The 26,849-nt window shown below is 53.5% G+C and overlaps 10 protein-coding genes across 10 annotated transcripts; 7 read left to right on the forward strand and 3 right to left on the reverse strand.

Moving 5' to 3' along the window:
• Positions 1 to 1,353: 1,353 nt before the first annotated feature.
• Positions 1,354 to 1,701, forward strand: IUM83_12441 (uncharacterized protein; the record flags this gene model as incomplete). The annotated part of the gene is made up of 1 exon (XM_067937065.1): positions 1,354 to 1,701. The coding sequence occupies one exon, from the start codon at positions 1,354 to 1,356 to the stop codon at positions 1,699 to 1,701; it is 348 nt and encodes a 115-aa protein (XP_067785205.1).
• A 262-nt stretch (positions 1,702 to 1,963) lies between these two features.
• Positions 1,964 to 2,218, reverse strand: IUM83_12442 (Crinkler (CRN) family protein; the record flags this gene model as incomplete). The annotated part of the gene is made up of 1 exon (XM_067937066.1): positions 1,964 to 2,218. One exon carries the CDS (start codon positions 2,216 to 2,218, stop codon positions 1,964 to 1,966), a length of 255 nt encoding a protein of 84 aa, XP_067785257.1.
• Positions 2,219 to 10,197: 7,979 nt separating this feature from the next.
• On the forward strand, positions 10,198 to 10,422 carry IUM83_12443 (putative Tigger transposable elementderived protein 6; the record flags this gene model as incomplete). The annotated part of the gene is made up of 1 exon (XM_067937067.1): positions 10,198 to 10,422. The coding sequence occupies one exon, from the start codon at positions 10,198 to 10,200 to the stop codon at positions 10,420 to 10,422; it is 225 nt and encodes a 74-aa protein (XP_067785171.1).
• A 549-nt stretch (positions 10,423 to 10,971) lies between these two features.
• IUM83_12444 (NADP-dependent alcohol dehydrogenase C 2) lies at positions 10,972 to 13,281 on the forward strand (the record flags this gene model as incomplete). Its single annotated transcript, XM_067937068.1, has 1 exon — positions 10,972 to 13,281. One exon carries the CDS (start codon positions 10,972 to 10,974, stop codon positions 13,279 to 13,281), a length of 2,310 nt encoding a protein of 769 aa, XP_067785255.1.
• Positions 13,282 to 15,305: 2,024 nt separating this feature from the next.
• IUM83_12445 (Ankyrin repeat domain-containing protein 50) lies at positions 15,306 to 16,073 on the forward strand (the record flags this gene model as incomplete). The annotated part of the gene is made up of 4 exons (XM_067937069.1): positions 15,306 to 15,572; positions 15,637 to 15,744; positions 15,849 to 15,962; positions 16,035 to 16,073. The coding sequence occupies 4 exons, from the start codon at positions 15,306 to 15,308 to the stop codon at positions 16,071 to 16,073; spliced, it is 528 nt and encodes a 175-aa protein (XP_067785340.1).
• Positions 16,074 to 16,091: 18 nt separating this feature from the next.
• IUM83_12446 (Ankyrin repeat domain-containing protein 50) lies at positions 16,092 to 16,834 on the forward strand (the record flags this gene model as incomplete). The annotated part of the gene is made up of 5 exons (XM_067937070.1): positions 16,092 to 16,211; positions 16,297 to 16,395; positions 16,473 to 16,586; positions 16,713 to 16,747; positions 16,825 to 16,834. The coding sequence occupies 5 exons, from the start codon at positions 16,092 to 16,094 to the stop codon at positions 16,832 to 16,834; spliced, it is 378 nt and encodes a 125-aa protein (XP_067785170.1).
• Positions 16,835 to 17,569: 735 nt separating this feature from the next.
• On the forward strand, positions 17,570 to 17,852 carry IUM83_12447 (uncharacterized protein; the record flags this gene model as incomplete). Its single annotated transcript, XM_067937071.1, has 2 exons — positions 17,570 to 17,617; positions 17,694 to 17,852. The coding sequence occupies 2 exons, from the start codon at positions 17,570 to 17,572 to the stop codon at positions 17,850 to 17,852; spliced, it is 207 nt and encodes a 68-aa protein (XP_067785341.1).
• Positions 17,853 to 18,069: 217 nt separating this feature from the next.
• Positions 18,070 to 20,265, reverse strand: IUM83_12448 (NADP-dependent alcohol dehydrogenase C 2; the record flags this gene model as incomplete). The annotated part of the gene is made up of 1 exon (XM_067937072.1): positions 18,070 to 20,265. One exon carries the CDS (start codon positions 20,263 to 20,265, stop codon positions 18,070 to 18,072), a length of 2,196 nt encoding a protein of 731 aa, XP_067785343.1.
• A 1,236-nt stretch (positions 20,266 to 21,501) lies between these two features.
• Positions 21,502 to 23,841, forward strand: IUM83_12449 (NADP-dependent alcohol dehydrogenase C 2; the record flags this gene model as incomplete). The annotated part of the gene is made up of 1 exon (XM_067937073.1): positions 21,502 to 23,841. One exon carries the CDS (start codon positions 21,502 to 21,504, stop codon positions 23,839 to 23,841), a length of 2,340 nt encoding a protein of 779 aa, XP_067785172.1.
• Positions 23,842 to 25,438: 1,597 nt separating this feature from the next.
• On the reverse strand, positions 25,439 to 26,327 carry IUM83_12450 (NADP-dependent alcohol dehydrogenase C 2; the record flags this gene model as incomplete). The annotated part of the gene is made up of 2 exons (XM_067937074.1): positions 25,439 to 25,461; positions 25,532 to 26,327. The coding sequence occupies 2 exons, from the start codon at positions 26,325 to 26,327 to the stop codon at positions 25,439 to 25,441; spliced, it is 819 nt and encodes a 272-aa protein (XP_067785236.1).
• Between the last annotated feature and the right edge of the window lie 522 nt (positions 26,328 to 26,849).

Here is a 26,849-nt window from a genome sequence, read left to right on the forward strand (position 1 = left end):
ACACCTCGTACGAACGTCAAGCAGTCGGTCATTGGACGGACTACAAAGTGGTCACCAGGTGTAGTGGGTCTAACTTATATCACTACTTTTGCTTACACGTTGCGCTACGTGCATGAGGAAGCGTAGGAGTTGTTAATTACTTGAGGTAATTATACTTGAGTAGCCAAGTATAATATAAATCAAATAAAACACCAAGTAGCTAGTTTAAGGTAAAATGAGAACGGTATTGTTTGTAAATTGATCTTCCTCCTACATCTGCTAAAACTGTTTATCATCTATGAAAGGGGTTGGCAGTGGCTGGCTGTCAGAGCCCCGTTGACTTGTACGTCTCTAATTGGTAGTAATATGCTGCTTTCTACCAATAGGATCTTTGGGTATGTGTGGACCACTCATTGTGGTGGCCCACTTCAATGTATCCATTGGTGTGTCTTACACCAATGTGAGGAAGTATCTAAAACCTTTAACAGATATTTATCTGTTAAATCCACAAGTGGCTTGCAGCCACTTGTACGTGTAACCCCGTTACACGGTTAGCCTTGGCAAGAAGCTGAGTGTCGACATGGTTGAAAACTTCGGCCTTCTCTTCGACGGCTGGTCAAGTAGGTCGTTGCTCTTTCTGGGCCACTAAAAGAGGGAAGGGATGCAGACGTCCTTGCTCTCAATCTCTCCGTTGACCAGTGGTCATATTGCTGATGAACACATCGGTTTTATTGCTAGTGTCCTCCACCTATACGATCAGGTGATTTCGATGGTCAAGTCCCTCGTGGGTGACAGCTGCGCGACAAACAAGTCAATCGCTACGTAAAACGGGGCGGTTCTGATTGGCTGAGCGAGCTGTCGGTTCAACTTGGCAAATCAGCAGGTTTTGTTCAACCACCAGCCACCTTTCAAAAAAGTCAACAACTTGATGGCTCAGCTGAGGTATCACACCAACGGTGCTGAATTTGCTAGGTATATGAGGTTTTGGCCTCTCAAAATGAACACTACTCGGTGGTCCTCGGTGTACGACACGCTGTCGCACTACTTGCGCATTCGATATGTCGCGAAAAAGGTGCCTGGGGTGGGGTACTACGTACCGCGCTTAACGAAAGATCAAAGAGATGCACACCGACTTGACAGATCTGCACAGTGTGACGGTGGCGTTGCATTCCGAGCAGTGAACGCTCGCCGATGTGAGGGTGATCTTCGATTCAGTGATCAAAACGTATCCGAGCACAGGTAAATACAATACCTCCACCCAGCAGCCAAAAGTGTGCCCCTCCGTCCGTCGAAGTCGTCATTGCCAAGATTCTAAATGACGCCCCCTTGACAGTCGTAGAGGCGGAGGCGGTAAGCTGTTTCCGTGTGGACACTATGCAAGCACAACCATCGAATGCATCCTCGAAGAAGCGCAAGACCGGAGACGATGACTTCGCCCGAGGTGTGCTGCGCGACGGAAAGAAGAAGCGGCTTTCTGGCCGCTCGCTTTACCAGTACGCTCCATTGGTGAAGCATTTTCCTCCTACGAATAACAAATGCGAGCGCCTCTTCTTGCAACACAAGCTCATCCTGACTCCGTCGCGTACGCGCGTTCTTGCTGCTCATTTGGAGCTCATCACGCTCCTACGTTCTAACAGCAACCGGTGGAGTGAGGCTTCCGTCGTGGGCGTTGACATTGACGATTCCGACGACGCGGACTCAGAAGAGGCCGAGAATGAGTAGACAGTAATTGCAGTAAGTATTACTGGTGCTGCTTGTTCTGTAGTCATTACTACTTGTAGAACTGGCATGTCAATGCAATTCTCAATTTTTCCCGGTCCCTGTTACCACCAGCTTCTTTACTCCTCCGAGTCTTGTGCATCTCAGCTAGTGCATTGCACTGGTGAAACTCATAGGATTCCGGAACCTGAATAGGCGACATCGTGGGGATCTTCACCGGTACGTGAACGCCTCTAAACTTTGTCGCATCTCCCGCAGCGCTGAGTCATGCATGTATATCCTCCAGTTGCTTCATGTCGTCGATTAAATCCAAATTGTTCTCGTCGTCGTTCACCGCCACTCGGCTGCCGCCATCCTTCCTCACCACGAAGAGCTCCAGTTTGAAACTAGGGAACGGGTACTTCTGCTCCTCGTTGACGGCTTTCTTCAAGTGGACCACCGACTTGTTCTCGTCGATTTCCTCAAGGAAATCGTCTCCAGTAACACCAACGACGCCACAGTAGATAGGCGCCCCCACCATGTTTCATCGAGCTGGGAGAACTGACGGAAACTTCACCAACACGTGAACCTCGCGAAATCTCGATGCCCTTGGACGCGAGGGAGTTCTCTATATTCCCCCCGCACATGGTCGAACTCGACCCACGCTCGAATTACTTAATCTTCTCGGCCTTCTAGCGAGCTCGACGCTGCTTTCCTTATGGACCCAGCGGATGCACCCTTGTGTCTTGAAACTTTCGACTCCACTACCGATGTCACAGGAAATACAGCACACCTAATGTCATCTCCGATTCTGCTCGTAGGTCTGAGTGCTTGGGCCAATCGATAGCGTAGTTAAAAACGCAAACGAGTTACCGGATAGTGCAGCGATCGAACTAGCCCTCTAAAGCCAAAAGTTTGAGTTTGAGCCGCTGTTTCCTGAGCTGACAGCTCTGTTTCTGCTACAAGCTCTACTCCTACGAACTGCGGCGTAAGCACTACTGTATAATGTCCCATATTGAACTTGTACTGTGGGATTGTCCTGATTCTGTTCTTTCTGTTCTTTCTAACCTCCATCCTAATATATAGTGGATATCTCCTAGGTCTTTCATCTTAAATCTTCCCGAAAGATCCTATTTGAGTTTGGTGATCGGTTCCATATTCTTCGATATGATCGGAAGATCGCCCGCGTATACCACTACAATGATCGAACTCTCTCCCACGTTTTGGACATAGATGCAGTATTCGTTATTGCGTCGGTCAAAACCAAGGTTGGGGAAGAACTTGTGGAGTATCTTGTACCATTTATTTCAGTCCATAAATGCTTTTCTTGAGCTCACATACCGGACCCTCATGACCTGGTATCTTGTACCCAGGCGGTTGGTGCATATACACCGCTCTCCATTGACCCATTGGGAAGGCTGTGCTCACATCCATTTGATGAGTGTAGCAATCCAAGATTGTTCCAATTGTCAGTCCAAGGCGAAGCAACTGAACCGTGACACTGGTGCATATCCATAGCCACACCTGACACCGTATTCCTGATAATATCCTTCTGCCACTAGTCTTGCCTTAAACCGCTCAGTGGTGCCGTCAACATTATACTTAACTGATAATACCCAATGACATAGTAACGGCTTCTGGCCAGGGAGCAGCCGAGCTTCCTCCCATGTTCCATTATAGAATTGTGACTGGTACTCCAAAGCCAGCATTGTATTATGTGCTATCGGGTTAGTGCCTCCTGAATACTTTAGAAACTGAATTCCTATTTGCAATTATATCTACTGCAAAAGCCTTATCGATTTGGGCTTGAAAGCACTTGTAGTCCGAGTACCGCACAGGAATGGCCCGTGTGCCGCCCTGTTGGGTTGGGCCTTGCGCGTTCGTGGCATTGATCCGGCTGGAACCGAGCTGAGCACCCACTGGTACGGACAACTGTCTGTTCTTTCGTTTGGCGACCACTGCTCCTGACGACTCCTTAGAGTGTTCAATCACAGGAACTTCCACATTGTTCACCTCGTTGTTGGATGATATACCCAGCGCATCGATCTCCTTTAGCTCCTCCCTGTTGGGTTGGTCCGGTTTTATTCCGAATGACCGAGTAATAACGTTCGAGCCGTTCTTTGTATCGAATGCTACGGTCTGGACACAAGGGATTTGCTGTCGGAAACATCGAGCAGCTGGTATCCTTTTGTTTGCTCAGATATCCCTAGGAACCTACATTTGATTGCTCGTGCAAATTGTAACGGGGTTACACGCACAAGCGGCTAGAAGCCACTCGTGGATTTAACAGATAAATATCTGTTAAAGGTTTTAGATACTTCCTCACATTGGTGTAAGACACACCAATGGATACATTGAAGTGGGCCACCACAATGAGTGGTCCACACATACCCAAAGATCCTATTGGTAGAAAGCAGCATCTTTCTACCGATCAGAGACGTACAAGTCAACGGGGCTCTGACAGCCAGCCGCTGCCAACCCCTTTCATAGATGATAAACAGTTTTAGCAGATGTAGGAGGAAGATCAATTTACAAACAATACCGTTCTCATTTTACCTTAAACTAGCTACTTGGTGTTTTATTTGATTTATATTATACTTGGCTACTCAAGTATAATTACCTCAAGTAATTAACAACTCCTACGCTTCCTCATGCACGTAGCGCAACGTGTAAGCAAAAGTAGTGAGATAAGTTAGACCCACTACACCTGGTGACCACTTTGTAGTCCGTCCAACGACCGACTGCTTGACGTTCGTACGAGGTGTACGAACGCGGAGCCGAGAACCACATGAGCACGGAGGTCCCATAAAGTGCTCCAACACGCCTGCAACGCATGTTGCACGCGCCGACTGCCCCCACCTATCTGACCCAGAGTGGGAAGCCCTCCAACGACTGGCAGCAGTCATTGGAGAAGCGGCGATAGCTACGATGCTGCGTACGCTATCGCCGACAGAGCAACACGGTGTTGCTCTAGGATTCATCATGAAGGAGCCGCGTGATACTGCTTCCTCAGTGATGGCGTCGTCAGGGACGACACCGCGTGCTCAATCATTAAAATTGAGCGTAAGCAATTACGTGGGAAGAGAGGGCGAGTGGCTCGACGCATCGTCGACCCGCTGTCGAAGGTCGCGTTCGCCATGTTCTGTCTGGCAGACGCGCAAGGAGTGGGGCGTATGGTCGCCGACTCTCTGATTCTATGTGCTTCGAACCAATGGACCTCTCGAACTCAACAACTGCTGGTTACCAGCAGCAGGGAGGTAACGTGCGATGCTTCCGTTGCGGAAGGATCGGTCACTTTGCACGGGAGTGCACAGCTCCCATGCACTACAATGGTGGCCGTCGTGGCGATGCTAGGCATCGCCGCGGACCAACAAAAAACACGAACATCAAGTAGGCGCGGGGCGCCCTACTGGTAATGCAGTCACGCGTGCCGACATCGGGCACGCGACACTGAGGACTGCAGCCCCCAGTGAGACCAGCTCTCGCTGCAAGAAACAAGATGACAGGACGAGCCTAGTCATCCTGAAGGTTTACTCAAAGAGAGCAAGTGACTATCTTCGAGCATTGGTAGATTCAGGCGCGTCGAACAGCTTGTTCGACTACGAAGCCTGCCGAGTCTTGACTTCGAGGAGGTAAAGGTACCTCGAAGTCTTCTGGAAGTCCGACTGGCAACAGATGCCATCGTGAAGACCGAGAAGCGCGTCGTGAACGTGCGCTTCTCGTACAAACAACGAGTGTTTGTCGAACACTTTATCGTCCTGGACCTGGACGATAAGTTCGACGTGGTAATGGGCATGCCGTGGCTTGCACGGCATGATCCGGTGATAGACTGGGAGAAGCGCACGCTCGTGCGCTTCGGCCGCGACAGCGGAACAGAGAGCGATGGCCCTGTTACCGCAGCGCACGCACCAGCATGTGCGCGCGACTCGCCAGTCGAGACAGCGCTTAATGCTGCTGTCCCGGAGTGCCCAAGAAGTGCGCGAGGGCGCGCACAAGTGAGACCAACGTCGGCAATGCTACCGACGTCGGAAGAAAAAGATGTGCTGGTTCCGGGAACCAACACCCACGTTCAAGTGTGTAAGGGACAATCCCTGACCCGAAGAGGTCAGGTCGACGACGACGCGTCGGCTCCCGGAGCCGACGCACCCTCGGTCATGAGGGGCTCCGCCGATGAATGGCGTCGAGGTGACAAAGGCGTGCCAACTCCGGAAGTTGACGCTACAAACAGTGCGGACGGTTGCAAACGTACCGCACTGACGCAATTTGCATGCTGTCGTGCTGCCGGGCTGCACGACGAAGCGCCATGCGATCAAGCCGGGCTTGATATCGCGCGCCCACAGACAGGGTCTGCCGGCGAAAGGACACATTACCGTGCAGCCGGGCTGCACGAAGGAACATGCGGTCAAGCCGGGCTTGATACCGCGCGCCCGCGGACAGGGTCCGCCGGCGAACAACTGTCCACGGCCGGGCCTGGACCAGAAGAACAACTGTGCGGAGCCCGGCTCCGCACAACAAGAAGACGGCGCATGCGGAGAACGCTGCACAAGTCTCGGTCCGGGACCGAGACGCAACGAGAAACATGCTGGGCAGACTGAGGCGGTGACGCCGGATGTCGAGACGCTAAGCGTCTTGACGCGCACCGATACTGGATTCCAGTATCGTGAGACGGAACTCGCTAGTCCTCCTCCGACGGCGTCGGAGTTGACTTCACTTCCAGCCATGAGCTGGAAGCGCTTCACGCGTGACTTGCACGATGGACGCATCGAGCAGGTCTGCGTTCTTTCGAACAGCGAAAGAACGGAGAGCGAGAGCGAAGAGCTGAGGCAGCACTTCATGGGAAGTACCACTGAGAGTGAAGACACTCTCAGTGCGAAGACGAAGCGAGAGCGCTTCGAGGAACAAGGTTGGGACTCGCTGAAGTCGAGTCCCTATTACGAATTGTTGAGGGAGTACAAAGACGTACTCCCGGAAGAGATTCCTGCGGAGCTTCCGCAGGATAAGGGCATTCAACACGAGATTGATCTCGTGCCGGGCACGAAGTACTGTGTCACGCGGCAGTGGCCACTGCCGCGAGTAAGTAAAAGCGATCGACGACTTCTTTGAAAGTCGTCGTAAAGCTGGACAAGTGCGGGAATCAAAGTCCCCGCACAGTGCTCCGACGTTCTGTGTCAAAAAGCCACAGGGCGGATGGCGCATCGTTCATGCATACAATAAGCTGAACGATGCGACGGTACCGGCGCAGACGCCGATACCATGAAAAGATGTCATCATCGATTCGATGGCCGGGAGCACCGTTTACAGTGCTCTCGACTTGCGAGATGGATTCTATCAGATCCTAATGCGTGAGAGCGATATCCCTCTCACGGCAGTGAGAACGCCAAGCGGCATGCTCTGGGAGTGGCTAGTGATGCCACAGGGGCTTAAGAACGCCCCTGCGACCTTCAACAGGTGCGTGACGCACTTGTTGCGCTCGGTGAGCGACTTCGCGCCGAGCTACTTCGATGATGTGTTCATCCACAGCCGAGCTGGGGACGGGAAGTCCGACGTAGAGATGCACAGGGTGCATCTCCGGAAGCTACTTGAGCTTATGCGAAAGCATAAGCTCTACGCGAACCTGAAGAAGTGTATCTTCGGGGAGAGCGAGATACCCGTCCTCGGGTGTCTCGTAGGGAAAAATGGTGTTCGCCTGACCCGGAAAAGGTCAGAGTGATTAATGAATGGCTACCACCTTCAAGTGTCAAGGAACTGAGGCAGTTCCTTGGCTTGGCCAAGTATTTGTGCAAGTACGTGGAGGATTACGCGGGCAAGATCCACCCGCTGTCACAGCTCCTCAAGAAGGAAGCTGTGTGGAATTGGACAACCGATTGCAAAAAGGCATTCGATGCAGTCAAGCGGGGCTTGATGGAGGCACCGATCTTGGCAGTGGCTGACCAAGATCGTCCATTCCACGTCGTATGTGACGCATCCGACTTCGCGATCGAATGTGCATTGATGCAGCACGATCACGAGGGCCGTGATCGTGTCGTCTATTACCAGTCGCGTCAGCTGAAATCAGCTGAGCGCAACTATCCGGTACATGACAAGGAACTCCTTGCCATGAAATACGCACTCGCAAAGTTCCAAGTGTATTTGCTTGGAAGTAGATCGTGTGTGGTCTACACCGACCATGCATCACTGCGCACTGCAGTGAAGTCACCTCACATATCACAAAGAATGGCGAGATGGCTCTCATTCTTTGCAGAATATCACTTCCGGGTCGAATACAAACCCGGAAGATTGAATGTGGTGGCCGACGCGTTATCACGTCGGCTGGACTATGCAGAAGCTGCTAACGTCAATGCCATTGACGTCATGCGAACGAGCACACTCACGTCGTCTCTGTTGGACGATGTGAAGGCCGCATACGCGCACGACGCGGACGCGAAACTCTTGCTGGCCTATGGCACAGCGCCTTCTGACAAGGCTCGTCAGAAGTTGACCAAGCACCTTCGTGCGCGTGCACACCGATATCGGGTGCACGACGGAATACTGCTTTATAATGCAGTCGACGACAACGCGGACCGCATTATCGTGCCAAATGACCATGACCTGCGCCTCAGGATCATGTACGAGTATAACGATGCCCCGCCTGCGGGACATCTCGGACGTGAGAAGACATACGTCCTTCTCGCGCGCGACTTCTACTGGCACCACCAGTACAAGTGGGTGCGCTAGTACGTCCGTGCTTGCGAGGTATGCCAACGCGTAAAGCCTGCGTCATTCGCGCAGACTCCTCTGAAATCAAAGTGGGCCACCACAATTAGTGGTCCACACATACCCAAAGATCCTATTGGTAGAAAGCAGCATATTTCTACCGATCAGAGACGTACAAGTCAATGGGGTTCTGACAGCCAGCCGCTGTCAACCCCTTTCAGAGATGATAAACAGTTTTAGCAGATTTAGGAGGAAGATCAATTTACAAACAATACAGTTCTCATTTTACCTTAAACTGGCTATTTGGTGTCTTTATTTGATTTATATTATACTTGTGGAGTCAAGTATAATTAATTCAAATTATTAATAAACCTAACACTTCCTCATACACGTGGCGCATGTGTAAGCTAAAGTAGTGAGCCAAACTAGGCCCACTACACGCCTGCCATGACCACCATGTAGCTGGTTCCCAAACCGCCACGCCAATCCCATTTCGCGTCATCCGGCTGGACAGCTGATAGAGCGGGACGTCCGCCTAGGTAGCTCGGAAGACATTGCGAGAGAGATCTAAGTGCGAGGCAGACACGACAACACTACCAGACACCTACTGGCCGTCGGGCCAGCCGTCCTTCGGGTAGGGACTGTGGTGAGGACACGTTGTCGGCGACCGGCACCCCCGGGTAGGGTCTTTGGGCTGTGTCCCGCAGGTAATCCCGTATTTCTTTAACCGCTGGCGGTTCCGGAGCTCAACGCGAGTGCGGCGAGCGAACTTCATCCCCTTCATGCCCACGACGGGCTCCGCACTTCCCGCCGCAACCCCAGTGGTTTCTAGCCACGGTCCCCACTACCCTGCTACGTTTCGCCCTCATCGTGCACTGATCGTCATAATCTCATTCTCACCTTAGCTTTACTCAAACCCGCGTTCGACGCCGCTCTCTCTCTTTAGTCTTAGCTGTCCTCGACCGGGAGCAATCTCAATTGAGGGTCGAGCGGCCAGCCGCCGCTCGTTGCCCTTCCCTACGAAGCCCACACCGTCGCCTACCCTATCCTACGAGAGGGTCCTTTTACTATCCTATCCATCCATTTCTCCCATCGCTATACAGCCGCAAGCCACCTGCCTCGTCGTCGCCTCTTCTGTCTTTATACTCTGTCGCTATCAACCGCTGCCGTGTCCGTCCTCCTTCGATCTTCTCGTAGCTGATGCCTAACCTTGAAGTTGGGCTTCATTTCGTGATACCACCCGCATTTGGGACCTCCAGCCCACTGACTCACTCGTGCCACCATCTCACTGCCGCCGCCACATCTTCTGCCACAATCGGCATCAGTCGGCTACATCGTCCGTCCGTCAGATCGATAACGCCGCACACTTCCTGCTGTCGCTGGCTGCTGGCCGCGCGACAGGCCATATCTATAACATGGACGAAACCGGGCTATGCTATGCGATGTCTCCGGTTCGATCTATTTGCACCGAAAACTTGCGCGGTGTGAAGAAGAGCAAGTCAAGAATCACATTGGTGCTCGCCTCCAATGCCAGCGAATCTGGCTGTCTTCCACCACTCTATTTGGTCCGCGCGAAGCAACCTAAATGCTTTAAAAAAACACTCAGCTCCAGAGCTCGGGTTTAACTACTGCAGCAACAAGAAAGCTTGGATGACAGGGTCGATCTTCAGAGAGTGACTGCTGGATTTGGATAGGGATATGCGCGAAGCTGGACGCCATGTTCTGCTGCTGCTGGACAACGCATCTTATAACAGCACTGACAACCTAGTTTGCACCAACGTGCTGGTAGAGCTTCTGCCACCGAATACTACAGCTTTCTTGCAGCCGATGGACGCTGGCATCATAGCGGTGTTCAAGCGGGCGTACAGACGCAAGCAGATACCCTCGGTGTACAAGTTGGTGACGGATGTGGAGAAGAAGCCGCTGGACAAGAAGTCACTGGGGAAGGGAGCGTACGCGGTGGACCAGTTGCAGGCTATGGAATGGAGCAGAGACATCTGGAACGAGATGCAGACACAACGCACGGTTGAGAACTGCTTCAAGCACACCTGAATTTCCTTCAACGTCGTGGTGGAGGAGTCTGTTGACTTCAACGGCTCCAGCTATGGTGGTGATGTAGCTGTTGACGAGGGAGTCTCTTATGCGTCGCAAATACACTTTTAGCCCATCTCCTTTCCTTTTAAACTTAATACGAAATATTTATTTTAAAGTCTATAGTGGTACCCGCCACCGGAAGTGAGAGCGAAATCTGTACCAAGTTGTGCCAACAAGAAAGGCGGCCGTCTTCTTCAGTACTAGCTAGTCTTCCGTCACGGTAAAACGAACTGTGAACTTGCCTATTTCGGAGTGGTGCGATTGTACGTCGTGAACGCATGTCAAAAATACCGACCAGGTTGTACGCGTTGGATGCAGTTTGACTTCGGCGAAGCTGCATGGGGTCTCAAGTATTGAATGAATCCGCACTCTCAATTCACTGAAGTGGTCAATGTCCAAGTACAAACCTGCAGTCCAACTGACGTATTCGCTTCTTGGTTTCGCTGGCTGGTGTCCCGAGTTCGGCAGCATCATCCGCGTGACTCCGGACACACGAGCTGGGCGACGCTGTACTTCGAGCAACAGAAGGCGCTGAGCAAGGAGCAATACTGGACTGCGAAAGTGAGACCGGCTGCGGTCGGGGCCGCGCTTGCAGTCGTGGGGCGTATCGTCGTAGCGCCGATCATGCTGATGCTGGTGTTCGCGAGCACGGACTACCTCACCACGGGTACGTTTTTCATCGAGGCAAAAGACAGCTACTTTGCGTACAACGAGATGGACCTGGTCATGACGGGAGGCTGCGAGCCATGCCACGTGCCCTGTCGGAGGTCTCTACTCCAAGCCGATGCATTCAACCGCGAGGCTCTGAAGAGCAAACCCAACTTCGAAAGTTTGTTCACTGCCACTTCCTGGAACTATTCCGTCCTCAGTGAAGAAGCTTTGGCTCTTGGTGATGCACTTGATGCTAGTGGTGCAATTTGCACAAGCGGCGTGAACGAGTGGGGGTCTCCGAATATTGTGATCACCGCGACAGGAGCAGAAATTCTCCAGGTAGTCACGGTGTTGGAACTTTCGGTAGCTCCGCAGATGCTTGCAGAGCTGAAGAAAGGGATCGAGCTGAAGAATGAGTGCACGACCAAGTGGGCCATCATGGCGCTGATTCACCTCTTTCAATTCCAGACCGTCAAGGACAGCATGGATTACTCGTCAATCCCCGCCGCTGATTTCAACGTATTTCCTGAGTACACTGAGTGTCGCCCTGCCGTCTCCAATGACAACATCGTCGGGGTGAAGTTGGCTCTGGCAACAGGAGGCGACGATCTGCTTGCCGTTGTCCCAGAACTCTTGATGCAGTTTCCGTACGAATTCAAGAGCAGCCTACCTCTTGTGTCTCGGACGATGCCCGCGCACAACACCGTTCATAAGGCTACAAATGTTATTCAGTCCCTATTTCACGGCTACTACGGAGGCTGCCGAGTTCGAGAAGTTAACACCACAGGCGTGTACATCGAGGACACTTGTGCTGTGATCAAGCGGTGGGAGTCGTACGGCCTCATGATCCAGTCGCCCGACGACATTCCAGTGTGCACCACTAGCGGTGTTTGTGTCCATAACTACTACAACTCGCTCTGGGAGTGGGTGAGCGAGATCGATCCCAAAGTCGAGGGACGAATCGCAGAGTACATTAACGTGTTCCGCAATCGCTACGCCGACACCGTCGAGCTGAGTGTTCTTCCTGGGATGGTAGTGTTGCAGATGCTGGTCATGGGGGTCGTCAGTCTGTACCAGATTATGTCGCACAAGCGCTCGGTCTTGCTGACTCAAACTTGGGCGTATCGTTGCCAGAATGGTCGAATGCAGGTGCTTTACCTCGCCCAGGTTGGGTATCATCTTGCGAGCAACTCGGATTTGTATTATCTGGGACTCGCAACGGGGACGTTGACGCTAGAGTCCCTGGCCAACCTGACATTCAGCTTCTTCGCGTTTTCGTACTCGTTTATTAATCTGGCGAAGGCGCGTTCGGGGGAGCAACAGTTGGATCGGTACTTTCGATTGACTTGGGAAACCATGCAGGTTATCATCACGACTTGCGTTGCGATGGCTCTGTTCTCGGTGAGAGTGACGTCGTTGGCCTTTGTCGTCGGCTGGAATGGGGAATTGCTGCGGAAAACGACGGAGCGGGGGGCGACATACTGCGGCCTCAACGACTCATGCATCCTCATGAAGGTCAACCTGGCAATTACGATCGCCATGATCTCTGCTGCTTTAGGGCTCTTTGCAGAGACCACCTCCTTCCTCGTCCAGCGAAGTTGTTGCCGCCCACTTCATCTTACAGGTTACGTCACCCGAATCAGCGGTGAAAGACGGGTGCACGATGGAGTTACGCTGAGACGAGCTTCCTCGTTATTTTCTGTCGTTTTGCCGCGCCACACGGCTGTTATCCGACCCGAGTCGACCGCAGCCGAGCCCCGGTCAAGAAGGTCCATCGTCGCCATGTCCAGTATAATTCCGTTCGACCTGGAAATCCCGCTTACAAGTTTCGAGCAGTACTGCCTCGGCTCACCATTCTGCAGATTGTTCAAGGACTGCGGAGACTTTGCCTACGTTTGTTACCGAGGCAAGCACTGTACTAGTGTCGAGGCGCTTCTACTGACTGGCTACGTGTTCTACGGAGAGCACATTTACCCGGCCTCATCTGTGGTGTTGCTGCTCCTGGCTCGGCTGTTGCCTAGGAAACTACTGAGGACGTTCAACGTGCTTCTCATGCGATGGCACGTTGATCCCGATGAGGGCACCGTCTCCCACGCGCAATCGTGTACGTGGTACCATGCGAGCAGTGAGCACTACTGGTTGGAAGAAGCAACCCCCGTAGCTTAGGTGTTGACATTAATAATGCGTTGAAGTGCAAAGCAAGTTGTGGAGTTGCCATATTCTACGCTACCGGGGTAGCCTCCGAAATCCTGTAGTTTTCTGCACTGGCGGCGTACCAAATGCATGACAGCGCGTGAGTGAGCATTCCTTCCTGCGGGTGCAGATACCATCGGATGAGAAGTACGTTGACAGCTCGCAGCAATTTGCGAGGAAAGAGTCGCACCAGTAGCAAAACCACTGATCCTGTCTGGTAAACGTGCTTGCTGTAGAAGAGAGAGCAGCGCTTCCACGCTTGTGCACTGTACGTGATGCACCCCTGTCCTTGAATAATCGGGTGAAGGCGAACCGAGGCGGTGTCTCTCGAATGTCGTAAGACGAATGTCCAGTGCCTTATCCTCCACGCCATCATCCTGTCGTCTTGCTGGTATTTCTCGGAGCTCTTTGGGAGTTTTGATGAGATGAAGTACTTGGTGACACACTTGCCGACGATGGGACCCGCGCAGTTTTGCGTTTTTTTTTTCTTTTACACGAAGAAAGAAGTTGATAGAGCGATAAGCCCAGTACTGCCGAAATCACAGCCACCACGACATCCAGGTTGGTGTGCATGAGGAAACACGAGTCGTGCAGCCCGCAGTATTTCTCGCCGAGCACAGTCGTTTTACGCAGCAGCTGACCGGTGTAGTCGACGATCCAGCTCAACGACTTGGACCGAATCGAGTAGAGAAGTATGGTCATGAACGTGAAAATGATAAGTCAGACTAAAGTAGCGATCGAGCTGCTGCTCGCCTGAGCGTGCCTTGGCCAGATTGATGAACGAGTACGAGAAGATGAAGAAGCTAAATGTGAGGTTCGCCACCGATTCAACGGTGAGAGTTCCCGTGACGAGCCCCACGTAGTACAAGTCGGAGTTGTAGATCAAGTGGTACGTGATCTGAGCGAGATAGTGCACCTGCATTCGTCCATTTTGGCATCGGTACGCCCATATCTGCGTTAACAGCACCACCTGTGCGTACAACATAATTTGGTACAGACCGATGATCCCCATGAGCAGCATTTAAAGCACTACCATCCCGGGCAGAACGATGAGAGATCAGTGCTGTTGAGGTACCACCGCAATGAATTCTGTGTTTACACTTGCGAGTACATGACTGGGGTTAAGCATTATATTTTTCGGCATAATAATACGCCTTGCAGGCTGCGTAGCGAACACGTTTCGCCTTCACGGCCACGTCTCGGAGGATAGACGCGCTCTAAACCGCTGGCCACGAACGAGACCGCGTCAACTCGAATAGCAGGTTGCTCTGTCAACTCAACTCAATCTTTGCCCCGAAAAAAGCGAGAGAGAGGGAGGGAGAGCTCGAAAGAAACGAACTCCGCGCTCGTATCTGCCTCATGCTGTGAGACAGGAGGCAGCTTTGGTGGTCGCACTGCTCTGCTCTCCGAAACTGTCGGTGGACGGCCGGAAACACTTCGGGCGGCGTCAACTGGTCGGCCGCAGGCTCGTTCACTCAACTCTCGAGTTGACTCGATGTCCCCTTCAAGCTCTCTTAACGCGAGCGAGAGGCTATCCGAGGCTCAGTCTCCGACATCCTCGTCGCTAACAAGGCTCAAACCCAGCCCGTGCCGGCCGACCAGCGCTCACCACGCAGTTGGTTATCCACCTCGGCGGGCAACTTCAGGCGCAAAATGCTTTTGGGCTAGACGCGCGGCTCGATCTGAAACAGTCGGGCCGTGCTGCGGCCTGGAGGAATGCGCCGACTGCATCGAGTGCGCTCCGGCGGCCGACAGGTACTCTCCGATAAGCGAGCGAGCGTCTGGCCAGCCAGCCACCCAGTCGGGCGACTGGCTTCCCCCTCCGGAGCGGTGGAAAGCGGCCAGGACAGGCCTCTCCGAAGCGAGGCCTTTATGTCGCCGTCGATACATACTATTGACGCCCTCTTTGTCCTCGCGTGGGCCCTGGGCGGTCGTGGCGCGAGTTCACAGCAGTCCCCAAGCCGCGTCGACAATAGCAGCAGCAACAGAGCAAGAGAATGAGCCGCTCGTGCTCACTTTCAATTTGGCCACGGCGCCGCCACGCGCGACTCGCAGCTAGAACAACTGACCGGTCTGCTTCAAATGCGCTCGACCGACGAGACCAGCCAAACTACAGCAGCAGCGTGGCCGACACGCAGCAGGCGTGGCTGACCGCCGCCGACGCGGGAGATCTGCCGGCGCTACACGTGTGCGCGTGGAGGAGCCACCGCGAGCTGGCGGTCTTCCTCTTGGCTCGAGGCGCCGATGTCGCGCCGCTCGACGAAGTTGGCGACGCCGCTGTCATTGGGGCGAGGACAGCACTAACAGGTTCTGTGGACTGCGTGCCAGGCGGGCATGACGGCGCTGCAAACGGAATTGCTGCGCCTCCACATTGAGAAGATGCGCGACGTGCCGCTGCTGCGCTCCCGGTGCATCGACGCCTGCTCCCCCGTCGCCGTACATGGCGGGCCCCAGTCAATCGATCATTTGATCCATCGATCGACCAAGGTATCTGTCCATAACCAACACACATCTCGCCAACGCGCTTCGTGGGTGTCCAGATCGCAGCCTTCAAGCGCAACCTGGCGCCGGACCGCTCAACCTACGACGAGATCGAGACGCGCGCTTTCGACCTGCTGCTGGCCCACGACGTCGACGTGAACAACCGAAGCAAGGTACGCCGAACGTCTCAGTAGCTTCCAGGGCGTTCGGGCCAGGGATGACCCCGTCACGCCGTTTGCACACAGGAGATACGGCGCTGGTCACGGCCGTCGAGCTCAGACTGACCAAACACGCCAAGAAGCTTGTCGCGCACGGACTCGTCCGAGACGGTCACGGCCGTACGGTCCGCGGGCGAGAACGGGTTCATGGACATCGTGGAGCTCTTGATAGATGCATCCCCGACCCTGGTCGTCATAGCTGGCGTGAGTACTGAAGTAGTTGAAGCCGTGATGCGGATCTTCGTTCTAGACTGTGCTGATTGATCACTGTGCGTGCTATTGGGTGCAGTCAGCTCTGACGATGGTCATCCGTCACGATTTCTCCGAAGTGCTAGAAGTTTTGTACGACCGTCTTCAGAGCGAGCTGTCAGCAGCGGATCGCCTGTCGGTACGTACAGCCCGTATTCCACCTCGCTCCTTGGCGTGACTTCGATTGTGATTGATTGCACGTATCTCGCAACTCAGCTTGGAGGTCGCCTTCTGCATACTGCTGTCGAGTACGACTCGCCTTCCTCCGTCGTATATTTGCTCAGTAAAGGTGCCCCCACGAACTGGATGAACGAGAGTGACGAGAACGCTGTCCAATTCGCGCTGGCCCACACATTCTGGACATGCTCCTTGATCACGAAAACTCGAGTGACGTATGCCCGACGACAAAGTCGCCACTTTGCGTCACGCCTGCATGCATGGCCATGGAAATCCTAGGAAAGTTTGAGCCCGAACTCGACTCCCACGATGAGGTATGTAGGCTTGTGCGAATGTATAGAATTAGCTAACGCAGCTTTGACAACCTCACCTGCTGCCTTTTGCTGGCCAGAACATGTTGATACATTCCCCACCATGAAGCCGGGTAGACTGCAGAGCATGGAAGACTCGTTCTAGACCGGTAATTTTCGACTTGGGTAATCGGTTCCGGCCTCCGGGCCCTCTGCCCCCTGTCCCCGCGCAGCGTGTGTTAGCTCGTGGCAACCGCACTAGCCATGTTAAAGGTACGTATTTACTAACCCCCGGACACTTGATCAACGGGTCCGCGTTCCCTCCCTAGTGCCCCAACCAGTTCAAGCTGCTTCGTGAAAGTGTGTCGACTTCGACAGGCTGTTGGGAAGAGGAGTACAAGGATTGAATTGACCGCAACGAAACAATGGTGACCGACTTCTACTGTCCAAGCACCACCAAGAAAATTGGGCTTCAAGCCCCAAGCATGAGTACCAAGACAGCCTTCAAGGCTCAAGACACATTGACGTCAACGTTGCAATCGCGATTCTAGCCCATGATGGCTACCGGCAACGCAATAGGCTCCGCCTACAGAAAAATCCAGGACTCTATAGTTAAAAAACACAAGTAGAGGTTCTCTGCCCCCGACTGCAGAGCATGGAAGTATTGATTCGTCACGGAGCGCATTTCGAGTTCCCTACCACCGAAAGTCGCGACGCTGTAGGAAAAGAAAATGTTGTTTGCATCTGTTTAATCTGGTCGCACTGATTCACTCGGGCTTTTGCTGGCAGATCGCGCCATTCCTGGCTACTTGCTTGTGCAATGTCGCCCCTGACGATATCAGCGACATGCTGGAGGAACTCGTCAACGGTTTAGACTGTGTACCTCGAAACAAGGTAGGAAGCTGCAGCTCCTTGCCCGTGCAAGTGATCATTTCCTCACTTCCTCGTATCAACACCTTGGTGGTGACAGCTCCGAAATGTGCTCGTCGCACTCCTCTGGTCGAAGCACATCCAGGAGGCATTAACATTGGTTCTGCTCACGATCTTTTCGTCTATAGGCGACGCAACCCGACAGGTTCGATTAGCCATCTCTTTAGAAACTGTGGCCGCTGATGTTGGTACACTTTGACATTGATTTGCTTTGCAGGCCCTCACCGTTCTGGAGCCATGGCTCATTAAGTTTGATGCCAACGTCGTAACCAAGAAATTGCTCGTCGAGTGTCTTCAGACTCAGTCAAATCTTTGTCGTTCGTGCCGTCGGCGTGGTCCGAGTATACAATTTGAACCTGCCACCTTTCAGTATTCGTAGCTTATTGAATTTGCGCTTGCAACATCAACCTTGTCGCCTAAGAAATCGGTGTAGCCTCGGAGATCCAGTAGTTCTCTTCACTCGCCGTGTACCAAGTGCATGAGAGCGCGTGCGTGAGTGTGCCGTGGTCTGGGTGCACCCACCACCGCAGCAATAGGATGTTGAAAGTGCGCAGGAATTTGGGCGGAAACAGTCGGGCCAACAGTAGCAACACCACAGACGGCGCCTGGTAGACGTGTTTGCCGTAGAAGAGGTATCCCGTGAGCAGTAGCGCCTCCACACTCGTGCACCGCTTGTTCATGAACATCACGTAGGCAAAATCGTCGCAGTCCATGAACAGTTTGGTGAACTCCGAGCCGAGACAGTACTCCTCGAATGTAGTGAGAGTCGTGGTGATCTGATGGTCTACGGGGCCGACGCGCTTATGCCTTCCACCGAGAACGGTGAATCGAGCTCGGGGGAGAACGCCAAAGTGAGGCATTTGTCCTCGTGCGACCTTCTCCAACGCCGTTTTTGGGACATTTGGTCCTTCAAAACTCCTGACATGGCTTCCCACGCGAATGCGCGCTATCGATTGACTGACGTGTTCCCACGGTCTGCTGTGCTTTTGTGCAACATACGAAGCAGATAAGGCGGCGAGTCCTAGCAGAGTGGAGGCGATCACAGCCATGATCGCCAGGTTGAGCCGCATCACAATGCACGAGTCGTGCAGCCCACAGTGCGTCGCTCCCTCAACGGTAGTTTTACGAAGCAGTTTGCCGTTGTAGTCCACGATCCAGGGCAAGGACGTGAGGTACGAGGAATACAGGATCGAGGCGACTCCAGTCGTTATGATCACCTGCATGATTTCCCACGTGAGGCGAAAGTGCCGGTCGAGCTTCTGCACGCCGGAACGCGCTTTCAGCAGGTTGATGAACGAGTACGAGAAGGCGAAGAAGCTAAAGGTGAGATTCGCGAGCGATTCCACCGTCAACGTGCCTGTGACGAGCCCCAAGTAGTACGTGTCCGAGTTGTGAGCCAAGTGATACGTCACCTGAGCAAGGTAAAGCACTTGCATGCGGCCGTTCTGGCAGCGATAAGCCCAGATCTGCGTGAGCAGCACTGATCGCTTGTGCGACATAATTTGGTACAAGCTGATCATCCCCATTAGCAGCATTTGAAGCACCACCATGCCTGGTAAAACGCTCAACGCGACGGTATCTGCGTATCGGTTGCGAAAGACACTAATCTTCATCAGCGCGCGCCCAGGAGTGCTATCTGTACCGGTGACCCATTCCCACAGCGAGTTGTAGTTGTTGTGGATGCAGATACTAGCAGCTCCCGTACTGCACACTGGAATGTCATCGGGGGCTTGCAGCATGAGACCGTAATTTTGCCACCGCTTGGACAATGTGCACGTGTCTTCCACGTAGATTCCTGTGGTGTTTACTGTCCGGACACGGCAACCGCTGTAGTACGCTCGAAACAAAGATTGCGTGACGGTCTTCGCTGAATAAACGGTGGGGCTAGACGTTGCTACGACTCGCGAGACGGCTGGAATACTGCTGGTGAAGCTGTAGGGGAACAACTTCAGCAGGTCAGGCACCACAAGAACAGGGTCTTCGCCTCCAGTCGCGAGTGCGAGTTTCTCGCCGACAACACCTTCGTTCGACACCACGGGTCGACATTCTGTATACTCCGGGAACACGTTAAAGTCCGCAGCTGGGATGGACGAGTAATCGATGCTGTTCTTCACTGCCTGAAATTTGAAAAGTCTGAGATGGCCCTCGACAGCCCATTTCGTGACGCATTGGTCTTTGAGCTCGATCCCCTTTCTCGCCTCCATGACTTGCTGCGGTGCTACCGAGAGCTGAAGCGTTTCAATAATTTCTACGACCTCTTCCGCTTCTCCAGTGATGATGGAAAGAGGAGATCCCCACTCGTCAACACCTCCAGAACAAATGGCACCACTGGCTTCAAGTCGTCCGGCCAGAGCAAGAGCTTCGGCAGTGAGAATACTGTAATCCCAGGATGTAGCAGTGTACAGATCCTCGAAAGTAGGCTTGCTCATGAGAGCTTCGTGATGAAATGTTGCCATTTGAAGCAAAACCTTCTTGCACTCAGTGTGGCAGGGTGTGCATCCGCCCGACATGACCAGATCCATCTCACTGAAGGCAAAGTAGCTGTCCTTCGCCTCGATCAGAAAGGTCCCCGTCGTAAGGTAATTTGTGAGTGCGAAGACGCACAGCATCATTAATGGGGCCACCACAATTCTCCCCCAGATAGCGAGATAAGCTCCAACAGAAGCGGGTCGAATCTGACGATACCATCGCTCGGACTTCCTCCTTCGAGCTCGTTCTTGCTCATAATATGTTAAAGACCATGCTGATTCCGTTCGTTGCGGCTGAATAATCGTGGATCTTCTCCATGCCTTCGCCTTCGAAAACGACTCGTGAACAAATGAACGCGTGCGGGGTTGATCTCCGGTATCGGCGAAAGACGGTGAACTACGCATGAAAGTTTTCCACCGAGAAGCACTTTCGGTTCTGATTGCGGCCGCAGTGGGGCTCCGCAAAAGAGATCTTCGTGTCGACGAGAGCCCCCGTAACCACGGTGCAGCATCGACGAGAGATGGGGAACTCTTCAACACCGTCGTCGTTCGAGGAGAATTTTCAGCTCTGCTAATGGTCAAAGAGGGGCTCTGGAACAGTGAATCCCGTACAGACACGCGCGTGAGTGCTGGTCCTTTCAAGGATGAAGAGCTCTTCAGGAACGGTGTCGGTCGAGTTGAGGTATCATCGGAGCTCTGGAAAAATGAATTGCGCAAGAACGAGCGCCTTCTAGATGAATCCTCGGCAGTCTCTGCTGCTTGTTGTGCCCATGATTCCATCGACCTCACTGTCAGGGCTGGGCGAGACGAGCTTATGGTACAAGGGAATAAATAGCAATGAGACAGCACAAGCGCTAAATCTGAGAGCAAATATGTTCTTGCAGCCTTATTTTGTACATGGACGCGGAAGCAGGAAGTTCCAGGCACTGGCTGAGTACTATGCAGAGCTCGTGACTACCGCATTTTGTTTGTACTTATTTACTAAGTACCCACGTGCCAAGTAGCCCTTGAAAATTGCTTAAGTTCTGGAATATGCTACATGTAGTTGGCATATTTGTATGTTTCTGTTTCCCGCTTGTCGCTAAGACCACCATTGCTTCGGTGTGCACCGAGCCGTTTATCTGGAAGTTGCGTTTTTGTTGTGCCTCGGCGCCTATTTTCGCGGATAAGTCACCGAGCAAGTGCAAGGTCCTGGTGTGTGTTCCATGTAACTCAGAGCTGAAGCAAATATAGGGGACGCACCAACCACAATACTTATCGGTGCTAGGCATTCTGCCCAGCTCATAAACCCACTTGTGTTTGGGCCTTTGCAGTTGGATCTCTTCGCCGGTTATCTAGCACTACTCACGTGGCAGCTTTGACGATTGAAAAGTCTTCGGCATGAGGTATTCACCGACGTCGGAGCCCCAAATGCGCCTTGAGCCTGAAGAAAAGCCCTCGACATGGGCCACCGCGTACTTTGAGCAGCGCAAGAGGCATCGAGCCAACCGTAAGCAAGGCAGAAAAATTGGTCTACAGGTCATTGGCGCTGTCCTCGCAGTCACTGGGCGAATTATCGTCGCTCCGCTGCTGGTGCTGCTGATCTTCACGAGTACAAACTACATGAACGGCGCCACGTTCTTCATCGAATCCAAGGACAGCTACTTCGCCTTCAACGAGCGAGACCTGGTCATGACGGGCGGCTGCACGGGCTGCCACATCCCGTGTCGGCGGGCAATGTTCCTGCTCAACACGTTCAACCACGAGGCCCTCAAGAGCAAGCCCATGTTCCAAGACCTGTACACTGCGACGTCGTGGGACTACAGCGTGCTCAGTGCCGAAGCGCTTGCGTTGGGGGACGCCCTCGACACCAGCGGGGCGATCTGCACGGGAGGCGTGAACGAGTGGGGGTCTCCGAACACCGTTGTCACCACCTCCGCAGAAGAACTCCTGCAGGTCATCACCGTGTTGAATCTCTCTGTCGCGCCGATGATGATCGCGGAGCTCAAGAAAGGGATCGAGCTGAAGAACGAGTGCACGACCAAGTGGGCCATCATCGCGCTCATTCACCTGTTCCAGTTCCAGACCGTCAAGAACAGCGCGGACTACTCGTCGATCCCTGCCGCCGACTTCAACGTGTTCCCCGAGTACACCGAGTGCCGGCCAGTGGTGTCGAACGAGAACATCATCGGCTCCAAGCTTGTGCTTAACACGAACGGAGTGGATCTACTCGCAGTCGTGCCAGACCTGCTGAAACAATTCCCGTACGGCTTTGACAGCAGTTTACCGGCCGTGTCGCGGTCGATGGCCGCGCACAACACCTATCACCCGGCTAAGACAGTAGTGCAAGCGCTTTTCCGCGCCTACTACGCTGGCTGTCGGGTGCGTGAAGTCAACACTACCGGTGTATACATTGAGGACACCTGCACCACCATCAAGCGCTGGGAGACGTACGGACTCATGGTCCAGTCGCCCGACGACATCCCAGTGTGCAGCACCACGAACGTTTGCGTCCACAACTACTACAACTCGCTCTGGGAGTGGATCAGCGAGATCGACAAGAGCGTTGAGGGGCGGATCGCCGAGTACATCAACGTGTTTCGCAATCGATACGCCGACACCATCGCGCTCAGCGTTCTGCCGGGGATGGTCATGGTGCAAATGCTGCTCATGGGGGTCATCAGCTTGTATCAAATTATGTCCCACAAGCGCTCGGTGCTGCTCACGCAGATCTGGGCGTATCGCTGCCAGAACGGCAGGATGCAGGTGCTGTACCTGGTGGAAGTCACTTACCACCTCATCTTCAGCTCGGACCTGTACTACTTGGGGCTCGCCACCGGCACGCTGACGGTGGAGTCGGTGGCCAACCTCACCTTCAGCTTCTTCGTGTTCTCGTACACGTACATCAACCTCTTGAAAGCTCGTTCCGGTGAGCAGCAACTGGATCGCCACTTCCGCCTCACGTGGGAAACCATGCAAATTATCATCACGCCGTGCGTGGCTGCCTTGCTCCTGTCCGTGAGGCAGACGTCGCTCTCGTTTGTCGTCGACTGGAACGGTGAATTGTTGCGCAAGACAACGGCACGCGGGGCCAAGTACTGCAAACTCAACGACTCGTGCATCCTCATGAACGTGAATCTGGCCGTCGTGGTGCTGGTCATCTCGACGGCGCTGGGTCTGATCGCCTTCGCGACGTCCTACATCATCCAGAAGCGCAGTAAGCACTGGGAGAACATCCAGAGCTTCGCATCCACTGTGTCGAGCCGCACTGCCTCATTGTACGCTTCTCGAGAGGCCAGCAGGCGACGATCTCAGAGCTCTGTCATCCTTCCCAACAAGGGCCTCAACGGCAAAATTGCCCAGTCAAATGCTGAGGCCAAGCGTCTGCCGGAGCTGACGACGTTCGAGCAGAACTGCCTCGGTTGTCCATTTACGAAACTCTTCAAGGACTGCGACGATTTCGCGTACATGACGTTCATGGGCAAGCGCTGCACGACCGTCGAGGCGCTGCTGCTCACAGGTTACCTCTTCTACGGCCAACACATCTACCAGGCCGGGTCGGTGGTGCTGCTGCTGATGGCGCGGCTGATCCCTCGCAAGTTTTTGCGGACTTTCAACGTGCTCCTCATCCGCTGGCACATGGACCCAGAAGACGGGTCACTCACCCACGCGCTCTCCTGCACCTGGTACCATGCGAGTAACGAGAACTACAAACTGTCGGAAGCCACACCAGTGTCGTGATCAGAGAGACTCAAAGCAGTAAATCTAGTGCATTAGTGTTCGAAGTATTTTTCCTCTTGTGGTTCCAATGAATCGTGCATCCTCGAAGGAGGAGAAGGCTACAACTTGAGAAAGTTTTAAAGAATAGTGTAGATAGCATTATGAGGAATTCATTAGGCTACTGGAGTTGCTTCCGAGATCTTGTAGTTCTCTTCGCTCGCTGTGAACCAGGTGCAGGACAGCGCGTGAGTGAGCGTACCGTGGTTTGGATCCATGTACCAGCGGATGAGAAGCACGTTGAAGGTGCGCAGCAGCTTGCGAGGAATGAGTCGTGCCAGTAAAAGCAGCACCACCGATCCAGCCTGGTACACGTGCTGTCCGTAGAACAGGTAGCCCGTTAGCAGTAGGGCTTCGACACTGGTGCAGCGCTTGCCCATGTACTGCACGCAGGCGAAGTCGTCACAGTCCTTGAATAGTCTGGTGAATGGCGAGCCGAGACAGTGCTCTTCAAATGTTGTGAGAGGTGGGGCCGGTTCTTCGTGGACAGCCTCCATCGTCTCCGTCCGCTTCTTGGTCAGACTCGCTGACTTGCTGTTGTGGATGATGTATTTGTTGGCTCCCTTCGCCAGAATGGCCACCTTCTTGGAGGGCTTGGCGATCGATTGAGCGTGAACAAACTTCTTGCCGTAGCGCTTCTGTGCAAAATACGAGGCAGACAGCGCGATCAGCCCTAGAGCGGCGGAGACCACGGCGACGACGACGGCCAGGTTGACCTTCATGAGGAAGCACGAGTCGTGCAGTCCGCAGTATTTCTTGCCGAGTGCCGTCGTCTTGCGAAGCAGTTGGCCGTTGTAGTCGACGATCCAGCTCAGAGACTTGGACCGGATCGAGTACAACAACGCAGCCACACTAGTCGTGATGATGATCTGCATTGTCTCCCACGTGAGCCGGAAGTAGCGATCGAGTTGCTGCTCGCCTGAGCGCGCCTTGGCCAGATTGATGAAAGAGTATGAGAAGATGAAGAAGCTGAACGTGAGGTTCGCCACCGATTCAACGGTGAGAGTTCCCGTGACGAGCCCCACGTAGTACAAGTCGGAGTTGTAGATCAAGTGGTACGTGACCTGGGCGAGATAGAGCACTTGCATTCGTCCATTCTGGCATCGGTACGCCCAGATCTGCGTTAACAGCACCGACTGCTTGTGCGACATAATTTGGTACAGGCCGATAATCCCCATGAGCAGCATTTGCACCATGACCATCCCTGGTAGCACGCTGAGATCGACTGTGTCCGCGTAGCGATTCCTAAATACGTTAATCTTCATCAGCGCCCGGCCGGGAGTGTTATCCGTGCCAGTGACCCACTCCCAGAGCGAATTATAGTAGTTGTGGATGCAGATACTGTCGCTGCCAGTAGTACAAGCCGGAATATCATCGGGTGCCTGCAACATGAGTCCGTAGTTTTGCCAGTGCTTGTTGATTGTGCACGTGTCCTCGATGTAAACCCCCGTCGTGTTCACTGTACGCACGCGACAGCCGCCATAGTAGCCTCGGAACAGCGATTGATTCACGGCCTTGACGTTGTATATGGTCGGACTGGTAGTCGCGAGCGTCCTCGAAATCACGGGAAGGCTGCTGTCAAAGCTGTACGGGAACAGCTTCAGAATATCGGGCACAACTGCCACCAAGTCTTCTCCGGCAGTGGAGAGTGCACGTTTCTCTCCGATGATTCCTTCATTATTTACAGGAGGGCGGCATTCGGTGTATTCAGGGAAGACGTTGAAGTCTGCCGCGGGGATGGAGGAGTAGTCGATGCTGTTCTTGACTGCCTGGAACATGAAAAGCCTCAAATGGCCCTCAACTGCCCACCTCGTGATGCATTTATCCTTCGTCTCGATGCCTTTCTTCGCCTCGGCGAACTCCAGCGGCGTCACCGAGAGATTCAAAGTTTGGATGATTTCGACAACTTCAGCCGCCGTTCCAGTGATAATCGAAAGCGGAGACCCCCACTCGTCCACGCCGCCGGAACAAATTGCACCACTAGCTTCGAGTCTGTCGGCTAGTGCGAGTGTTTCACTGCTAAGAACACTGTAGTCCCAGGACGTGGCCGTGTAAAGGTCTTCGAACGTTGGCTTGCTCATCAGCGCCTCGTGATTGAAGGTGTTCATCTGCAACAGTACTCTTTTGCAGTACGTGTGGCATGGCGTGCAGCCTCCTGACATGACCAGGTCCTCCTGGCTGTAGGCAAAGTAGCTGTTCTTGTACTCGATGAGAAACGTGCCGTCCGTAAGGTAGCCCGTGAGGCCGAACACGGACATGAGCATCACCGGCATGAGGACAATGCGTCCGAACACTGCGATACCCGCGCCGATGGCTGCCGGCCGCACTTTACTGGCGAGTTTCTGCTGACCTCGTAGCGTCTTCTGCTGCTCGAAGTAGTGCGCCGACCATGTCGACATGGAGCGATCGGGCACCGTCGGTTTAGTCTGGGCACCAATAGACTTGCCCATAGAGAGTGAAACTTGGATGCGCCGCATAATCTAAGCAAACAGGACTCGAAGTCGCCCCGAAATCTAAATGAGCACCGGAGGTTTGGCGCAGCAGTGCTGGCCCCGCACTTATTTTCAGGCTGTTTCGCTCCTCGGCAGCATCGCAGTGTTCAAATCGGGAAACACTTGGTTACTTCTCAGTAATCGGCGCTGTGGAGTTTTTGAGTGTCTGAGCTCATTCATGATAATACTTGATGGTTTCGGCAGTTTTCTTTCTATAATATATGACCATAGTGTGCACGTTCGCAAGGTTTCAGCAAATATAGCGGGTTGTTGTTGGACAGCAGTGCTTTGTTCCTCCGGGACACCACAATCCCAGCTTCATTTTATTGTCAAGAAAAACGCCACCTTCAACGTAAAAGAAAAGTCAGCAAATTCACACAAAACACAAGACAAGACTGCCGAGAGCGCACTGAGTCAACTTTGTGAAAAACTTTTATCATAAGCACGTTCAGCTGCTCGGTCCAACTCGTTGAATCCGTC

Source organism: Phytophthora cinnamomi (genome assembly GCF_018691715.1).
Source record: "Phytophthora cinnamomi strain GKB4 chromosome Unknown Contig81, whole genome shotgun sequence".
NCBI lineage: Eukaryota > Oomycota > Peronosporomycetes > Peronosporales > Peronosporaceae > Phytophthora > Phytophthora cinnamomi.